Consider the following 16,023-nt stretch of genomic DNA (forward strand, 5'->3'; position numbering starts at 1 on the left):
CTGCTTTGTAGCTCAGCCAGGTTATCACTTTGCTGAAGCACACTGAGCGTAGACACTACGGAGTATACTTCCTAGATAGCTGAGCGGCTTAAATAGCAACACTGTTCAATTAAAAGAAAAACATGTCAAGGTGTTTTATAACTGTTTTAAACTTACCTGAGTTGTTGTTTTCGATAATATTCTTTCACAATTTTTGCTTCAAGGTGGGTTTGATAAATTATCTGCTCTACAAGTGAACTCAGATAACTGTGTACTTCCTTTCATGTTGGCCCTTTTTAGTGCATTTGTATGTCTTGCCTGCACCTTTCGGTAATGAAGACTTTTGCTTGTTTGTACAAGTACTTTATTTACTGTAATTAAGGTATACTTTGTTAGTGGACTGCATCCTCCCTGATTTGCAAAATAATGAACTTGGCGACGTTCAAGATCAAAATGGCATTGAACGTGAAAATTACGAAGTTTGTGGCAATTATGACTGTTTGCCCTCCAGTGTCAGGTACACCTCATCCAATATCAAAGGGAACATGTTATCTTTGTTCAAACCACGATTCCTGCTAATGTGCGAGTCAGAACCTAAATGACTGCTGTTTGCTATGTTGTTGTTCTGTTGAAGAATCCTGCTGATGCAACTTTTCCTCATTACAAGCCCATACAAGGAAAATTACTGGCTTTGAACACAAATCCGGTGTTCCTTTCATATTGGATGGCCCTATACTATCATGCTCAGTATGAGCTATAATGCGCGACTGCTTTTACGCATGCTTTTGCATTGTAGCTCATACTGAGCGTAATAGTACATTTCTATGTAACACAAGAATTACAATTATTATAATGAAAGGAAGTTCACATATGTCAGCTACCATCGCTAAAAGTGAGCAAGCAGCGTGATGGATTCAAAAAGTGCTGCTGTATGTTTGAGTCTAGACATGCATGTTGTTCAAAATTTATAGAACAGTAAATTGAATACATTATGTACTAATGGCTTTCACTCAAAAACATGTCTCAAGTCAATTAAGATAAGTTCAAATTAAATTACTGTCCAATGTTGTTTCAGCACATGATCAATTTTGGACTGTGATTAGCTTTCTGGTTTGGGCGGTGTTGTTGCTAATGCAATGTCTTCATTTCAGGAACGACTGAAGCTTCGCTGAATCAGCTTCCTGGGTCAACGCTGGTCATGACAGCAACATTTTTCTTTTTTTGCTTTCTTTCTCTGTCTTCTATCTCTTTTTCTCACTTACATGGTTGTGGGACATTTCTTCTACTCTCAGCCTCCTTCGTGTCTTTTCTTCTTTTTTGGTATTCAGCAAATAAAGAGAGCTCTCTCCAACCTGACTGCAATTTAATGAGAAGCAAAATGGCACGGTGGAAGTCTCTATACATCCCTTGGCAACATTAGGTTAATTCAATAAAAGAGTAATTTCCTCTGTCTGCTGATTAGCTGTCTGCCTGCTATTGTGACACAGGTCATTGCTTGACTTACATTTAACTAAAGAAAACTATTATAATTGTTATAGCAATTTCATAAGATCACAACTTGACTTCACCAAAGTCTTCTTAGGCAAGTACCTTCCGAGACTGGAACCACTGCCCTGTCATTATGTTATTATGCTGCTCAATACTGTGAATTGCAGATAACTGAATGCTGGCCAATGAGAAAACTCTCTCGCATAAGAAAAGTGACACGATTGCAAAACTGCTAAGGAACCTGCATAACAAGGAACCCACCTTTCTTTCTGTATGAAATCAGATATTCAAAGGAACAGGGAAGCAGCGGTTGTTAGCACATCGATCCTATCCTGCTGTCACTCTTTTGTTGCTCTATGGCATTTTTGTCAGACATCAATCTTGTAGGATTCCTATAAGTGCCCTATGGGGGAGAAAAAGCAGTGAGAAGCAAGGCACTGATATTGGCACTGCCCTAGCTGAGAGAAGTCTATGAGTTTAGAAAGGAATGGGGAAAGCAAACGTTGCAGTCTAATATACATGTTCATATCAGGTTCTTATCAAAAATTTATCTGGGAATATATTCTTTGAAAGGCAACACACTCATTTCAGCGCATTGTGCACATTTCGAGAAGTGGAGCACACCACAAATATGAGGCTTGCTAGACAAATGAGGATCAGAGGCATTTGTGAGCTGAGAAAGCACCAACTTGCACAAAGTTCTCAGGTAGACAAGATAGCAGACAATGCATAAAATTTCTATGCAAACTCATTCATTCCTGGTATAAAAGAATTCTGCTCATGAAAAGCTGCACACATTAACCACATGATCTGCACAATGCAGGCAGCTGTTTAAAACAAGCATTTCGTTTTTAAATGCTTACAGTTAAAGAGCCTCATAAGTTTGCACAATAGCTGATATGCTCAGAATACATGCAGATATTCAGCAAAATGAGTTGAGACACTTTCTACACCCTGTCAACATAATTCCAAGGATACTGCAAGATATGTCAAGAAAGAGATTTAGGATGAATTTTCAATGCATATCTGATATGCATTGTGTGAAGATTTCTTTTTCAATGGGCTTGCATCAAGTTTATGGAGGCCCCTTACAAGTTCTGCTTTACTTTCCGTGTGACACTCAAAATCTAGTAAAGTTTTTCTTTTATTCAAGTGACAAGGCTTCTAACACATATACAACATGACTGGCATCTTTGGGCTGGTATATTGTCTTCCATACAACATATTGCTAGATGTGCAAGAGTCCCTTGAGATTTTTTTCTCATGTTCAGCAATCAGCAATTGGATGATACTCAGTAAAGGCTCATAAAAGGCTTGCTAAATGGGCATCTCTCGCACATTCTGCTTGCATGGATGGTGCTGTGAGCATGGTGGCATACATTTGTTGCTGCATGCTTCCTCAGATTGCAGAGGAGCCCCACCACCAGGCTACTAAGCCTCTGCACCGAAAATAATAGAAACATGAAACCATGGAAAAGACAGAAAAAGGCAAGCCGCCACTCCTGCCTGTGTCAGCATAGACCCAGTATTTAGATTTAATTGTTGTAACCAATAGGATGGCATGGCAACACAGTAGGAAGCGGTGAATTTATCATAGAACACAAAATAATGTTAAGGTGCCACGGCTGCTCATCGTTATATGCGATATGCAGCTAAAACCGTTATTGTTATTAAGTGAATTCAACAGCAGATGTCTTGAAGTATTTTATTAGCTAGTAGAAAAGACATGATATCACTTGCCACGCATTTACGCTGTGACTCTTGACAAAGCGTTCAGCTTTGAGCATTCATATGTAACTGGGGATGGATTGCAACAAATAATTGAGGACGTTAACCACGAAAGTGTGAGTAGGGTTGAAGATTAATATGCAGAAGACAAAGGTAATGTTCAATAGCCTGGCAAGGGAACAAGAATTCATGATCACCAGTCAGCCTCTAAAGTCTTTCTAGGAACATGCTTATCTATGTCAACTGCTCACAGGTGACCCTGATCATGAGAAAGAAATTTAGAGAAGAATAAAAATGGGATAGAGTGCTTACGGCAGGCATTACCAAATTTTCACTGAGAGCTTACCACTGTCACCGAAAAGAAAAGTGTGCAATCATTGCATTCTGCTGGTGTTAAAATAGGGGACAGAAACTTGGAGGTTAACAATGTAGCTCAAGAACAAGTTAAGGACCACGCAAAAGGGCAATGGAACGAAAAATACTAGGCATAATGTTAGGAGACCGGAAGAGAGCGTTATGGATCAGACAGCAAATGGGAATAGCTGACATTCTAGTTGAAATTATGAAAAGAAGATGGAGCTAGGCAGGCCATGAACATAATGCTTAGGGCAGGTAACCGATGGACCATTAGAGTTAGAGAATGAGTACTCTTCTAAGGGAAGGGTAGCACAGTTGAGGAGGGCAGAAAATTGGGCGAGGTGATGAAATGAGGAAATTCGCGGGTGCAAGTTGGAATTCATTAGCGCAAGAGAGGCAATTGGAGATAGCCAAGAGATGTTTTCATCCTGCAGTGAACATAAAAATAGGCTCATGATGATCATGTCAATGATGTAAACAACCCATTGGTTGGCATACTCATTTCCAATACACTCATTCCTAACCTGTGAGTGAATGTGTGGGGGTAAGTCTAAGTTACAGCGAGATTGAGAGTGGGGGCAACGTGCGATAAAACCTTAAATATTTTTTTTTCTAGCTACAAAATTTTGGTCTAAGGTTCGGTGTTTTATTCTGGGGTTGTGGCACAAAGAAACAAGCACAAAGAACACATAACAAAGCAGTCAAGCAGAGCTAGCAGTTATCATTGTGTATGAGTGGTACATCTCTTTTCAATGCTTTTCCATTGTGCCACAGCTTTCAGTCCACTAACGAAGAAGCGGTTTTACTGATGCATATGTATACAAGCAGCACGTTTTGCAGAATACATACAGCACGTTCATATATGTTGACTGTAAATTAAGGACTCAGAATATTAAGTCTGTGCTCTTTTTGCTCCACTAACGTCGTTATTCTATGCCTGTCTTTGAGTTGTAGACCGTAAAATACCACAAATTTGCCGCCCCTTGTGTAGCACTCTCTCCCTTTTTCCGTGAATCTCACATTTTGATACACTACCAACTAAGCGCTCTCCCTTTCCCCGCTGCCAGTCCTGAAAAAACGAAAGAGCTACTGGAACAAAATGCTTAAAGCCAGTCTTCAGAGGACCTGACAGGCCTTTATGCAAAATGGCTAGAAATCCCCAAAAGAAAACCTATGTAAGCCATCATGGCAGGAGATGCTGGACTTTGTGGCTGAGGCATGGGCTGCCGTCCCAAAAGAAACCGTAGCGCACTCGTTCAAGGGCATAACCAATGACAGTGAGCTGCACAGTTGGTTTGTCAACATTGATGCCATGGTCCTGGAAAACTGCGACAAGCCGAGGGACAAATTTTTTGGGTTGAATTTTGAGGTATCTGATGGATTTTACAGTGAATAAAACGACAAAGATCACAAGGAAACAGTCTTCGGAAATCACTTTTGCTAGAACAGTGCAGAGTGGATGGCATAAATTTAGTGGCTGCCATTATCTTGCTGCCATATTGAATGACGGTATGGAATCAACAAAGCGCTCCTCATATTTTAATTGAGTTATCTCTTGAGTAGTGCGGAGCACTTGCTTGGTATATTACAGTATGGTTATCGTGACGGAATAAAAGAATTACGAATACAGTACTGCTCACCAAGGAATGCAATTGACGCCCGAGTGTACACACAAAAGAACATATATTCACAGGACACTATACAAAATGTTGATGCGAAACAGAAATAAACTAAAGCACATGTGCTCCTACAGCTTATAACTACAATGTCCCTGCTAATATAACACATCCCTTGTCGTATGCTTCATTGTCATGGAGTCAGGTGATGTGTTGAGGCGAACCTATTGGTTCTGAAATGTTGGATGGTTTACAGACATCACCTTTGGTTTACCAATGGCATAGTGTAATGTGCAGCTGCAGCATCAGCAGAAATTGTAGCAGCAGAGTAGCTCTACCTACGGCTTTTGCCTCTAGCAGCAATGCTGGTCGTTGCGGTGGCACGGTACAGTGGCCACCTCACCTGGTTCCCTGGACTGGTTGCCCAGCAGAAGTTCAGGTCCATCAGGCTCTCGCTTATATGCAAGGTGGTCTGAGAAAGCAGCCCAGCTCCTCTGGCTCCCAGGACTGGTTGCCCACCTAGCGTGGTTCCCTGCGTCGGTTGCCCAGCAGGAGTGCAGGTCCCAAACGGCATGAAAATGTGTCTGTAGTTCTCTGGACCTGGTGTTAAGCGAGAACCAGCTTACCTTGAGCACGAAGCAGCACAGAAGATCGGCACGTGCCATGCGTGCATCCACACTTAGTTGTCGCTCCCATGTGCAGAACACCGCAATTCTTCTGCGCACTTCTTAATATATCATGACAGTTGTACAAGACAGCGCATTCTAATGGCAAACCAGCACTTAAACTACACTGGCCAAAGAGTAAAATCTTTCACACAGTGGTCGTGCAGAAGCGGCACATCGGTGAGAAAATAAATTCACCGTGCACTGTGGCTTGAGGCAGGAAATCACAGCAATTATGGAACTTCACATACCAAAGCATCACATAGGCTATTCCGGATTCCGGATTCATTTAAGCCAGCTGGTGCTCTTTAACATGCGACTAAATCAATATACAGGAGTGTCGTGGCATTTCACCCCTCTCAGAACACAACCGCCGTGACTGGGAATCTAACCACCACTGCACCTCTTGAGCCAAGAAATGGATGCGCCATCTTGTTTCTAGTAAGAAAACTAGTCAGCAAAGAGGGCCTACATTACCAAGAAATCCAAAGGTATTCAAGCAATACAAAACAAAATAAAGTTTTATTCTTTTAATAATGACGACTTTAAACCGAGCAGTATTTAAGGTTGCGATGTCAGAGATTGAAAACCTGTAAGTTACATATTGTCTTGGGGACACTGCTACACTGAATCCTCTGCACAACAGCTGTACCCAGCAACTTACGTAGATATCAAGATGCACTGCACGGCGATTCAAATAGAAGATAGAACAAGGGGATGGTTTGTTGTAGCTAGTAAAAAGCAAATAAAAAGTAAAAAAAAAAAAGTACATATGCACCACACTTCGAACATGGCCCATATGCAACCTTAAAACTGCAGAGCATGTGGAACAATAATAAATAAAATATTTATGTTCCTTTTTACAGCCTTATATGGAAGATGCACACAAACAAAAACATCTGAGTATATTTCAGGAAGCACCTGTTTCCTCATCTGCAACTGTACTATGTGGAACAGCCATGACAAACTTTCTAAAATTTGACAGTGTCTGTGGCTGCTTCATGACCTGCTGCACACGATGGAACTGCGACTTTAAGGAGTTGACTTTCTCCCGGTAAAACATTACCTTCCTTTGGGGCACTGTTATCTTGTGTTCCAAAGCACGCACAATGTCTTTAGTTTTCTCACTAAAGCATATGCTGCGGACTAGCCCTTCCTTAATGGCGTGATGTCGCGAGCTGCGTCTCTTATCTCTGAAGGTCGTAGTTGAGCTGGGCAGTGCACATGAATATGGCATCAATTTCGGTGATGAGTCACTACCCAATTCATCTATATGTGACGCAAGTTCTGAAGTGGTGTTGCTTGAAGCATGCGGTAAGGAAGTTGGGCTCTCGGATATTGTCACTGTGCTAGTTGCTTTGCCAGTATTCTCATTACAGATGCAAATGACAGTAAGTTCGCTTGAAGTGCATGATGTGGAGGCCTGACTTTCAGCAGCTTTTGACACACTATGCTGTACATCAACAGTGTCTATAGGAACGACAACGACCGCAGGATCAGTAGAAGTGTCGTTCGCACAGGTCACTGCTTCACCACTGGAAGCACATGACTCAAACACTTCATTTTTGACCAATGTTAGCTTGCAACACGACAAGCAAGCCTTGTCCAATGGGATACTATTAATAGTAGGCTCACTGGCAATGTCTTTTGCCGGGAACAAACTGGTGCTGCCTGTAGCGTGTGGCGCAGCGGATTGTTCCATAAGCACTGCAGATGTTTTGTTTTCCACATCAGTGGCATCAGCAGCAACTCCAATATCTGCATGCTTGCTGCCACTGTCTACCATACAAGACAAGTTGGCATTTTTGGATTTGCACGAAGCAAAGAGCTTGTTTTTAACTGCTGTCAGTGGGCTATGCACTACATTGTTATTCTCATAATGGCTGTCACTAAATGAGGGCTCACACTCAACGAACTCTGGAGGTTCTAACTTGATCTTGGTTGGACTACACAATGTATTAGGTTGTCTCTCATCAGTTTCTGACATGCAATGCTCTGTGCTAACATTCACAGTACACTCTACATATTCTGGAGGCTCCAACTTGATCTTGCTTGGACTGCACGGCCTAGTGGCTTCGTCAGCTTCTGACATGCCATGCTCTGTGCCAACGTTCATAGCACACTCTATGCACTCTGGAGGTTCCACCTTGATGTTGCTTGGATGGCTCAACCTATAGGCTTGTCTGTCATCCATTTCTGACATGCTATGCTCTGTGTCAATGTTCACAGTAGGTATGCCAATTATTGTAGGCTCAATGGCACTGTCTTCTGTGGAGTCGAACGTAGAGACACTTGAAGTGCATAATTCAGATGCTTCTTCAGTCATTGTCAGCATACTGTGCACAATGCCAGTTTTCTCCGTGGGGCTGCTAATGACTGTTGGCTCCTTTGCAGCATCTTCCGCAGTAGCCAACACAGTCCTGCTTGAAGTGCACACTCCAGATGCTCGTCTCTCAATAGCTTCCGAATAGTTATGCTCAAAGTGAAAATTCGGAAGCGGGATGCCAACAATCGGTGGCTCACTGGGCCTTTCTTTTATTTCTTTCGTAGAGATTCTGCCAGCAGTGCACATTTCAGATGCACTGTTTTCAACTGCAAACATTATGCTATGTGTTATGCCAGTTTTTTTGGTGAGGCTGCTAACAAGAGCAGGCTCGCTTGTGAGATTTTTTGTGGGTGGTAACATGGCACAATCAGAGGACGCAGAAGCTTGTCTCTCATGCAGTGCTGACACACACTGATCTACACCAATACCCGCCGTTGGAATGTCGATTATTCCAGACTCGGTGACGCTTTCTTTCAGAGAAGCCGACATGACGTTAGTTGAAGAAATAGTTTTTTTATCATCAACCCTTGTCACCATCGTATACACTACGCCAGTATCATCACTTGTGATGATAGTAATTGGAGGTTCACGGTCAGTTCCGGTAGGTTTCAGAAGCGACACCTTAGTTGCGTTACACGACGGTTGACCCTGTTCGCAAAGCAATAATACTGTTAAAGGTTCAGAGCTACTCAGGGGCAGCATGCCTTGTCGGGCGTTCAGGATGTTCAAGAACGCGGCATTCGGTTGCAACTTGGGTGCCAGAAGTCTAAGTCGCTTTTCTTGAGTTTTTGTAGCAGGAACGTTACACTTTTGTCTTTTTGGCGACGGCTCATCGCTGGATATTTCCGGCGCACCCGTCGTTGGCATGTTGGTAGCAGAAGCTCCTCGGTCCCTTCCGCGCTTCTGGACATTACACGGCCGAAGAGTGGCGCCATTTCGCAGAACAGTCGGGTCAGCAAGCGCGGCATCAGGAGCCGTAGTCATCGGATTTACAGCCATGACGTAGTCTTGCCACCTGATGCCTGTAGTCCGCACTTTACATGCACTTCAACGCACACGACCACAAAGGTTTAACCAATTCGTAAGATCACAAAGTTTTTGCATGCTTCAATACAGAGTCACGTAAAAAGTTTGAGGTGAACTTATCCTTTGCCCAAGCATTCGGCAGCGCTCCATCCCTTCTAGCTCAAGGAGCCCACTATGGTTCAAATCATAAAGTTACATCCCAAAAGTCATCTATCGGAGAATAAGGAACCATGCTGGATTATCAGTGGGCGAGGGTAGAGAATCCCTGTATGCCCCGGGCCCCAGAACCCCAGTTCCAGCGCATTTATATTGTTTGTATCATTTGCTTGGAAGCCGGCCCTCTGGCTTGGCTCAAATCAGCTTCAATCCCTATGCCCTTGGCACCGAGCACCTCGGTCGCGCGATTATTTCTGTTCTCGACCTGTGCATGATCGCATTTTGAAAGTGTAGACATTACTTGTGTGTTGACTGTACTCAAAGCTGTTTAATACTTAAAGGATCCTGCTCAAAATATTTATGAGTACGAAAGTGCGGCCTGGGCGTCTTGTTTCAGTTATTTTGTTTTTGCATATTTTGTGACATATGAACCGTACAAACTCGCGAATGTTGCAGTTGGTTCTTTTTGTCATGAGGAGAAATTGTCACAGCGCTTGCACTGTTTATAATAATTAGAGGCCTGCTTACTGCCGAAAATTTGCCGAGTACATATGTGAATGCGCCTTTCGTGTTCATTTGGAGCGTTTCGCTTTACCAACAACGACCCACATGCGGAGACAACGTATACATCATTTGTTATTTTTTTTATTTCATAATACCCCTAAAGGACCCCGAAGGGGTATTACATAGGGGGTACAGATACATGAAAAAAATGTGAGCTTTGCGCGTTACGGAAAAAAACAACTGAAGTACACAAAAGTTATACAAAATTTTTACAAAAGAAAACACAAAAGTTATACGAAAGTACGATATTTAGCAAAATACACAAGTAAAACAATATACGAAATACATTAGGCAAGTGAAACTCAAAAAACTACAAAACTAATCAACGTATACATCATTTGTTATTTTTTTTATTTCATAATACCCCTAAAGGACCCCGAAGGGGTATTACATAGGGGGTACAGATACATGAAAAAAATGTGAGCTTTGCGCGTTACGGAAAAAAACAACTGAAGTACACAAAAGTTATACAAAATTTTTACAAAAGAAAACACAAAAGTTATACGAAAGTACGATATTTAGCAAAATACACAAGTAAAACAATATACGAAATACATTAGGCAAGTGAAACTCAAAAAACTACAAAACTAATACTAAAAAACAAATCTGTCTGAGAAAATAAATTAAGGGAATTAAATAGGTACAATGTAAAAGAAGTAAAACGGGGTGTTGCTCGAAACTGCGTCAGTTGTCACGTTAACAAATTAATGAGACATGAATTGACTTGTACAATGTGCACGCAGAATGGTAAGACAAATGACCAAAACAATATATACACTGAACAACGTATGAAGAAACGGTACATGATGGATATTTACACGTAACTATTGCGTAAAAGTTCCTGAAAGGTTGCGAAATCGGTTTGAGTAGCAATGTGTGATGGTAGGTTATTCCATGCAACAATTGTTCGGGGAACAAAGGAGTTAGCATGGTTAGCTGAGCGACAACTGATGCGTTTTATCTTGAAGATATGGTCTGTGCGCGGAAAGAAGGCTGTCGCTGGTTCGAAGATACGTACGGTGAAAGTGCGGATGATGATGAAGTTTGTGCAGCAGTGAGAGGCGTGCAATTCTGCGGTGATGAGATAAGTCGTCAAGCTGAGTGCGAGCTTTTAGTGCTGAAATGCTAGTATAGGGTGAATAATCAGAAAAAATGAAACGGACCGCGCGGTTTTGCAGTGATTCGATTTCTTGGGTGATATATGTTTGAAAAGGATCCCAGATGGCTGATGCATACTCGATTTTGGGGCGTATTAATGTGATGTATGCTAGTCTGCGTAGTTTAGGTGGAGCATGCTTAAGGTTGCGTTTGAGGAGGCCCAAAGAGCGGTTAGCTGATGCCAACGTCAGGCGGATGTGATGATGCCACGTTAGATCAGACTGTAAGTGAACACCAAGGTACTTATATGAAGTTGTAAGTTCAATTATGTTGTTAGATATTACATACGATGTTGGAATACGGTGGTTGCGCCTAGTAAATGATAATAACTTCGTTTTAGCTGTATTAAGAGTCATCAACCATGTTGAACACCATGTGTTAATAGCGTTAAGATCGGTTTGAAGAATATCTGTGTCATTGTCGCATGAAATTAATCGATATATTACGCAGTCATCGGCAAAAAGTATGATCTGGGAAGACACACTGTTAGGCAGGTCATTAATATAGATTAAGAAAAGTAAAGCGCCAAGAACGCTGCCCTGCGGAACACCGGAGGTTACTTTGGTATAAGAGGAATTACTGTTGTTAACAGACGTATATTGTACTCTGGATGAGAGGAAATCCTTAATCCATCCAATAATGGTTGGGTGTATGTTAAGGTTCATTAGCTTCAGTATTAGTCTATGGTGGGCAACGCGATCGAAAGCTTTCGAGAAATCCAGGAAGATAGCATCAACTTGAAACCCTAGGTCTAGGTATGAATGCATATCATGTAAAAAGCCGGCTAACTGTGTTTCGCATGAATAACCACGACGAAAGCCATGTTGGTAATCAACAATAATTTTGTGCTCTTCTAAGTAGTTAATGATTTCAGTATACAAGACGTGTTCAAGTAATTTACAAAACCTCCGAACACCATCTACGCTTTCATTGCGATACAAAGCGATGAAAGTGAGCGGCCCACTCACGATTCAGGCTTCCAGGTGCCGTCCAGTATATATCCTCATCCGCAAAACGGATCACTTGCTCAAGATAACTCCTCGAATGCTCGCAGCAGCTTGAGCAATACAGTTTTTGCACTACCGGAGGTATGCCCTGGGACATTTGTTTCCACCATGGAAATTGTCCATAAATCTAAATCGCTGACGGAGACAAACCGCACTTCGCTTGCGCGACCAGCACTGTCGACGCCACGACAGCCCAAGCTGTCGTCTCCTTTGACCGCCTGTATAATTCGGGCTCAAAGAGGAACTTCGCAGAAGCGCCCCATCGTTGCCAAAGGGGAGCACACCAATGCGAAATGCGACGCCGACCATGTCCAGTGCGCTGTGGACGCTATCGAGCGCAAGATTGCCGTCGCCAACAAGAAAGCCGAGCTTTAGTGGAAAGAAACTGAGCGCATGAGGTCGGAGTTTCAGCGTACTCGGCTGTTACTGCAGCGCAGTTGAACGAAATGCGAGCAAGGAGGAATCTTCCCCAAGTTCTCTCTCTTCCTCTTTCACTCCCCATTCCCCTCCCCACGTGTAGGGTAGCAAACTGGACTCAGTCTGGTTAACCTCCCTGCCTTTCCGTCTTCCCTTCTCTCTCTCTCTCTTCCCCATACCTCTCTTGGCGCAATACGTGGGAGAGGGAAGCATAAAACCTGTAGCCTCGAAGACTGTGTCCACTGCAGAGTAGTTTCAGGGGTGGGGCTTCTTTCTTATTTTGCAAGCTTGTGCAGTGAGCTGAACAGCCTACATTCATTTGGTGGCAAGGGTGTTCTTTGTGACAAGGGTGTAGCTAGAGAGTCTTGGTTCGTTTATTAAAGTTTCTAAGTCGTTGCCCAGGTTCGTGCTTACCTATATATGACATTTAGCATGCGTCAATTGAGTACACAGTTTGCCACTGCTGTTGAATTCAACTAACATGGCGGACACTTGCATTTCTCGTCATGAATCTGTGGGGGACACGACAATTTTGTCGTGTTCAGAGCGTAAATACAGGTATCATGTAGGTGTATGTTCAGGAGTTACAGAAGCAGCATATAAAAAGAAATCTGCAGCGCCGAAGAAGTCTTGGAACTGTGCATCACGTAAAATGACAAAAGCTCAATGCAATTAGATCACCGAACTAGCAAATGTAGAACACTGAATAAACTTGGCAAAAGAAATAGTTGAAATTCAGAGGAAACTGTCGTTACTACTTAAGTAGATACTCTGGAAGGGTTGCTGCCACTGTGTGTGGCATTAAAAGGTCATTACAGGAAATGTCAAGCATGATGAAGTGCTTGCCGAAGTGAAGTGACAGAGTGTTGATATGAGCAGTTTAAGAAAGTGCATGGAAAAAACTAGAAGGCGCAGATAAATGAACAAGATATAGAAATGCTTAAACAACAAGTTAATAACTTTGATCAATATAGCAGACATGTTAATCCAGAAATCCATGGACTTGCTGAACGAGCTAATGAGAAAGTGATAGAAGAGCTTAATTTTTCGGCTGATGACCTGGAGCTTCCAAGACAATCTCAAAAAGATATTGAAGCCGCTCACCGGCTGCACCGTAGAGCAGGCTCAGGCGGGACTGACAAGCCATCGCCTATCATAGTGCGCTTTTCAGTCCGCTGTACTCGGGACCCTTGGCTTGCAATAACAGGTGACCTATGAGGAAAGCAATCAAAGGTTTTCATCAACGAAAACTTCACTGCTCAGAACAAATGCTTGTTCTGGCAGATGAAAACAGAGGCAAGAGAAATAGAATACCAGTCTGCCTGGGACAAGGATGGTAAATTCTTTGTTCGGCGCAGTCAACGTGACCGAGTACTGAGGATTAAGGCAACCAGTGACCTCAAACAAATGAGACGGCGCCAGGAATTTCAATACTTGTACCTTATAACCATATGGCTACACACTATAAAACATGTAGTTACCATGATGCTGCTTCATTTAGGCGTCTTAAGGGCTTACGTGGTGCCAAACAATTTGCTCCAGCTTAACGCGCGAAGTTCAAGAAACAAGCATGTTTCTGTTAACCTTTTTTTAGGCACCTTAGGTCATCAATTTGATGTCTTAATATTAAGTGAAAGCTGCTTTTCCAAAGACTACTCTGTTGTAAATTTTTGAGTGTCACGATCTAACAAAAGAGGAGGTGGCATTGCTGTATATGTCAAAAGCCGCTACAATTATGAAGTGATTTCATAATACTCATTCATAGATGTTCACTACGAATGTATGCTTATGAAGTGCTTCAACACGATGCTGGTAGTTGTTTATAGACCTCCAAATGGTGCTATAACCTCATTTATCGAATTTTTGGAGCATGTTTTAGATTACTGTTTATGCATTGGTCTACCCACCATAGTTAGTGATAATTTGAATATTAACTTGCTCTATGTAATCATCTGTTCAAAAGCTACTTGATGTTTTTGTTTATTTTGGCTGTCAAAGTATTATTTACATATCAACAAGAGTAACAAGTACGTCCGAAACTTTACTAGACGTATGTTTTACAATCTATGAAATTTATCAAACTGATGCCGTAACGCTAATATCAGACATATGTGATCACATGCCATTCTTTCTCTTTTTTACGCCCTGCATGAATTAACGCAACCAACGTACAGAACACGTGCCTGTACTGCTTAGAAGGATATCTGCAGAAAAGATTGATTTTTTGAGGCAGTTGATTGAAGAAACTGGCTGGGATTCTTTAATGCAGATAAATGATCCTACCGTTTCCAATGACTTATTTCTTGAAATATTTAAAGAACTATACGATACTGCATTTCCAATAGAACAGCTGAAAAAGCATAAAAATCGAGAAAACCTTGGATTGCTGCCACTTTACAGACGAGAATGAAAACGCGTGATAAACTATTTGCATCATCGGTACAAACCAAGGACTTTGATCAATAAGCTGAGCACGAAAAAAATAAGAACATCTGATAATAAACGTGCACGAAACTTGTATTATGAAAATAGGCTTACTAGTATTTCTAACAATTCGAGGAAAGTATGGAATTGTGTAAATGAACTATGAAAGAAGAACATGAGAGAACCAATACCAGAAATATTGAGTGCGTACCATACTCGGGCAGTTTCCTGGCAAACAAATTCAATAAATATTTCCTAAAGGCAGGTGTTTGCGCCTCTTTTCCAACCAGTAGTATTAGCTGTACATCTTACATTAATAGTTAGGCTCATCAATTTTTATTTATGTCGCCTACTACAACACATAGAAAGGGGGTTAACCGAGGGGGCCAATTTTTATTAATCGTATCATAAGAGGCCAACAAAGACACCAAGGACGACATAGGGGAAGTTACTCGTTCTTACTAATTCAGTTAAAGAGAACTATAAATTAATGGCGATGAAGGTGGATGAAAAAACAACTTGCCGCAGGTGGGGAACGGTCCCACGTCTTCACATTATGCATGACAAGAGATGCATTGCCTGATAAAAAAACTAAATAGTAATAGTGCCTGCAGTGTAGACGAAATTAAGGCAGTGCCTCTTAAAGCAGTCGCCAATGCTATCTGTTTACTTCTGTCACACAAATGCAATCTTATTTTGAGCTCTGGAACATTTCCTAACCAACTTAAGATTGCGAGGGTAACCGTCATTTTCAAAGGAGGAGATAAAAACGATCTTTGTAATTATAGGCCAATCGCTGTCTTACCAATGTTTCTACGATTATAGAGGAAACAATAAACTCGCGACTTACTCATTTATTGCAGCAAAAGAACATTATTGTAAAAAATCAATACGGTTTTCAAAAGAAAAAAAATCCACAGAAATGGCTTTACTCGACATTAAAGATAAAATAATTGAGAATGTAGAACATAAGTTACTGTAGGGCTGTTTCTTGACTTTAGAAAGCCTTAGATTCTGTCAAACATGACATTCTACTGCTCAAACTATTCAACTACAGAGTTAGAGGGATAGCTTTAAACATTGTGAAAAGTTTCCTAGAAAACCGTATGCGA

The 16,023-nt window shown here is 41.7% G+C and overlaps 2 protein-coding genes across 4 annotated transcripts in view; one reads left to right on the plus strand and one right to left on the minus strand.

Annotated features, from left to right (window-relative positions):
• LOC135898787 (uncharacterized) overlaps nt 1-1,429 on the plus strand; it is a 22,266-nt gene extending 20,837 nt beyond the window's left edge. Inside the window, exon 7 of the mRNA XM_065427952.1 lies at nt 1,131-1,429. Within this exon, the coding sequence (XP_065284024.1) occupies nt 1,131-1,151 (21 nt within the window). The 3' untranslated portion in view covers nt 1,152-1,429. The remainder of the gene's footprint in view (nt 1-1,130) is intronic.
• LOC135898788 (uncharacterized) overlaps nt 1-13,700 on the minus strand; it is a 17,513-nt gene extending 3,813 nt beyond the window's left edge. The window contains exons 1-3 of one of the 3 annotated variants that reach the window (XR_011512748.1): nt 5,795-9,546; nt 5,511-5,700; nt 1,729-1,870 (exon numbers count right to left, since the gene is read on the minus strand). Coding sequence is in view for 1 of the 3 variants with exons in the window: in XM_070535507.1 (XP_070391608.1) it covers nt 1,781-1,870; nt 5,572-5,768; nt 13,592-13,634 (330 nt within the window). In the remaining 2 variants the exon portion in view is untranslated. Of the gene's footprint in view, nt 1-1,728; nt 1,871-5,506; nt 5,769-5,794; nt 9,547-13,591 lie in introns of those variants that run through there. The other 2 variants (XR_010563410.1, XM_070535507.1) reach the window with 2 other exon arrangements.
• Nucleotides 13,701-16,023: the final 2,323 nt, after the last annotated feature.

This window comes from Dermacentor albipictus, chromosome 3 (assembly GCF_038994185.2).
Source record: "Dermacentor albipictus isolate Rhodes 1998 colony chromosome 3, USDA_Dalb.pri_finalv2, whole genome shotgun sequence".
Classification (NCBI taxonomy): Eukaryota; Metazoa; Arthropoda; class Arachnida; order Ixodida; family Ixodidae; genus Dermacentor; species Dermacentor albipictus.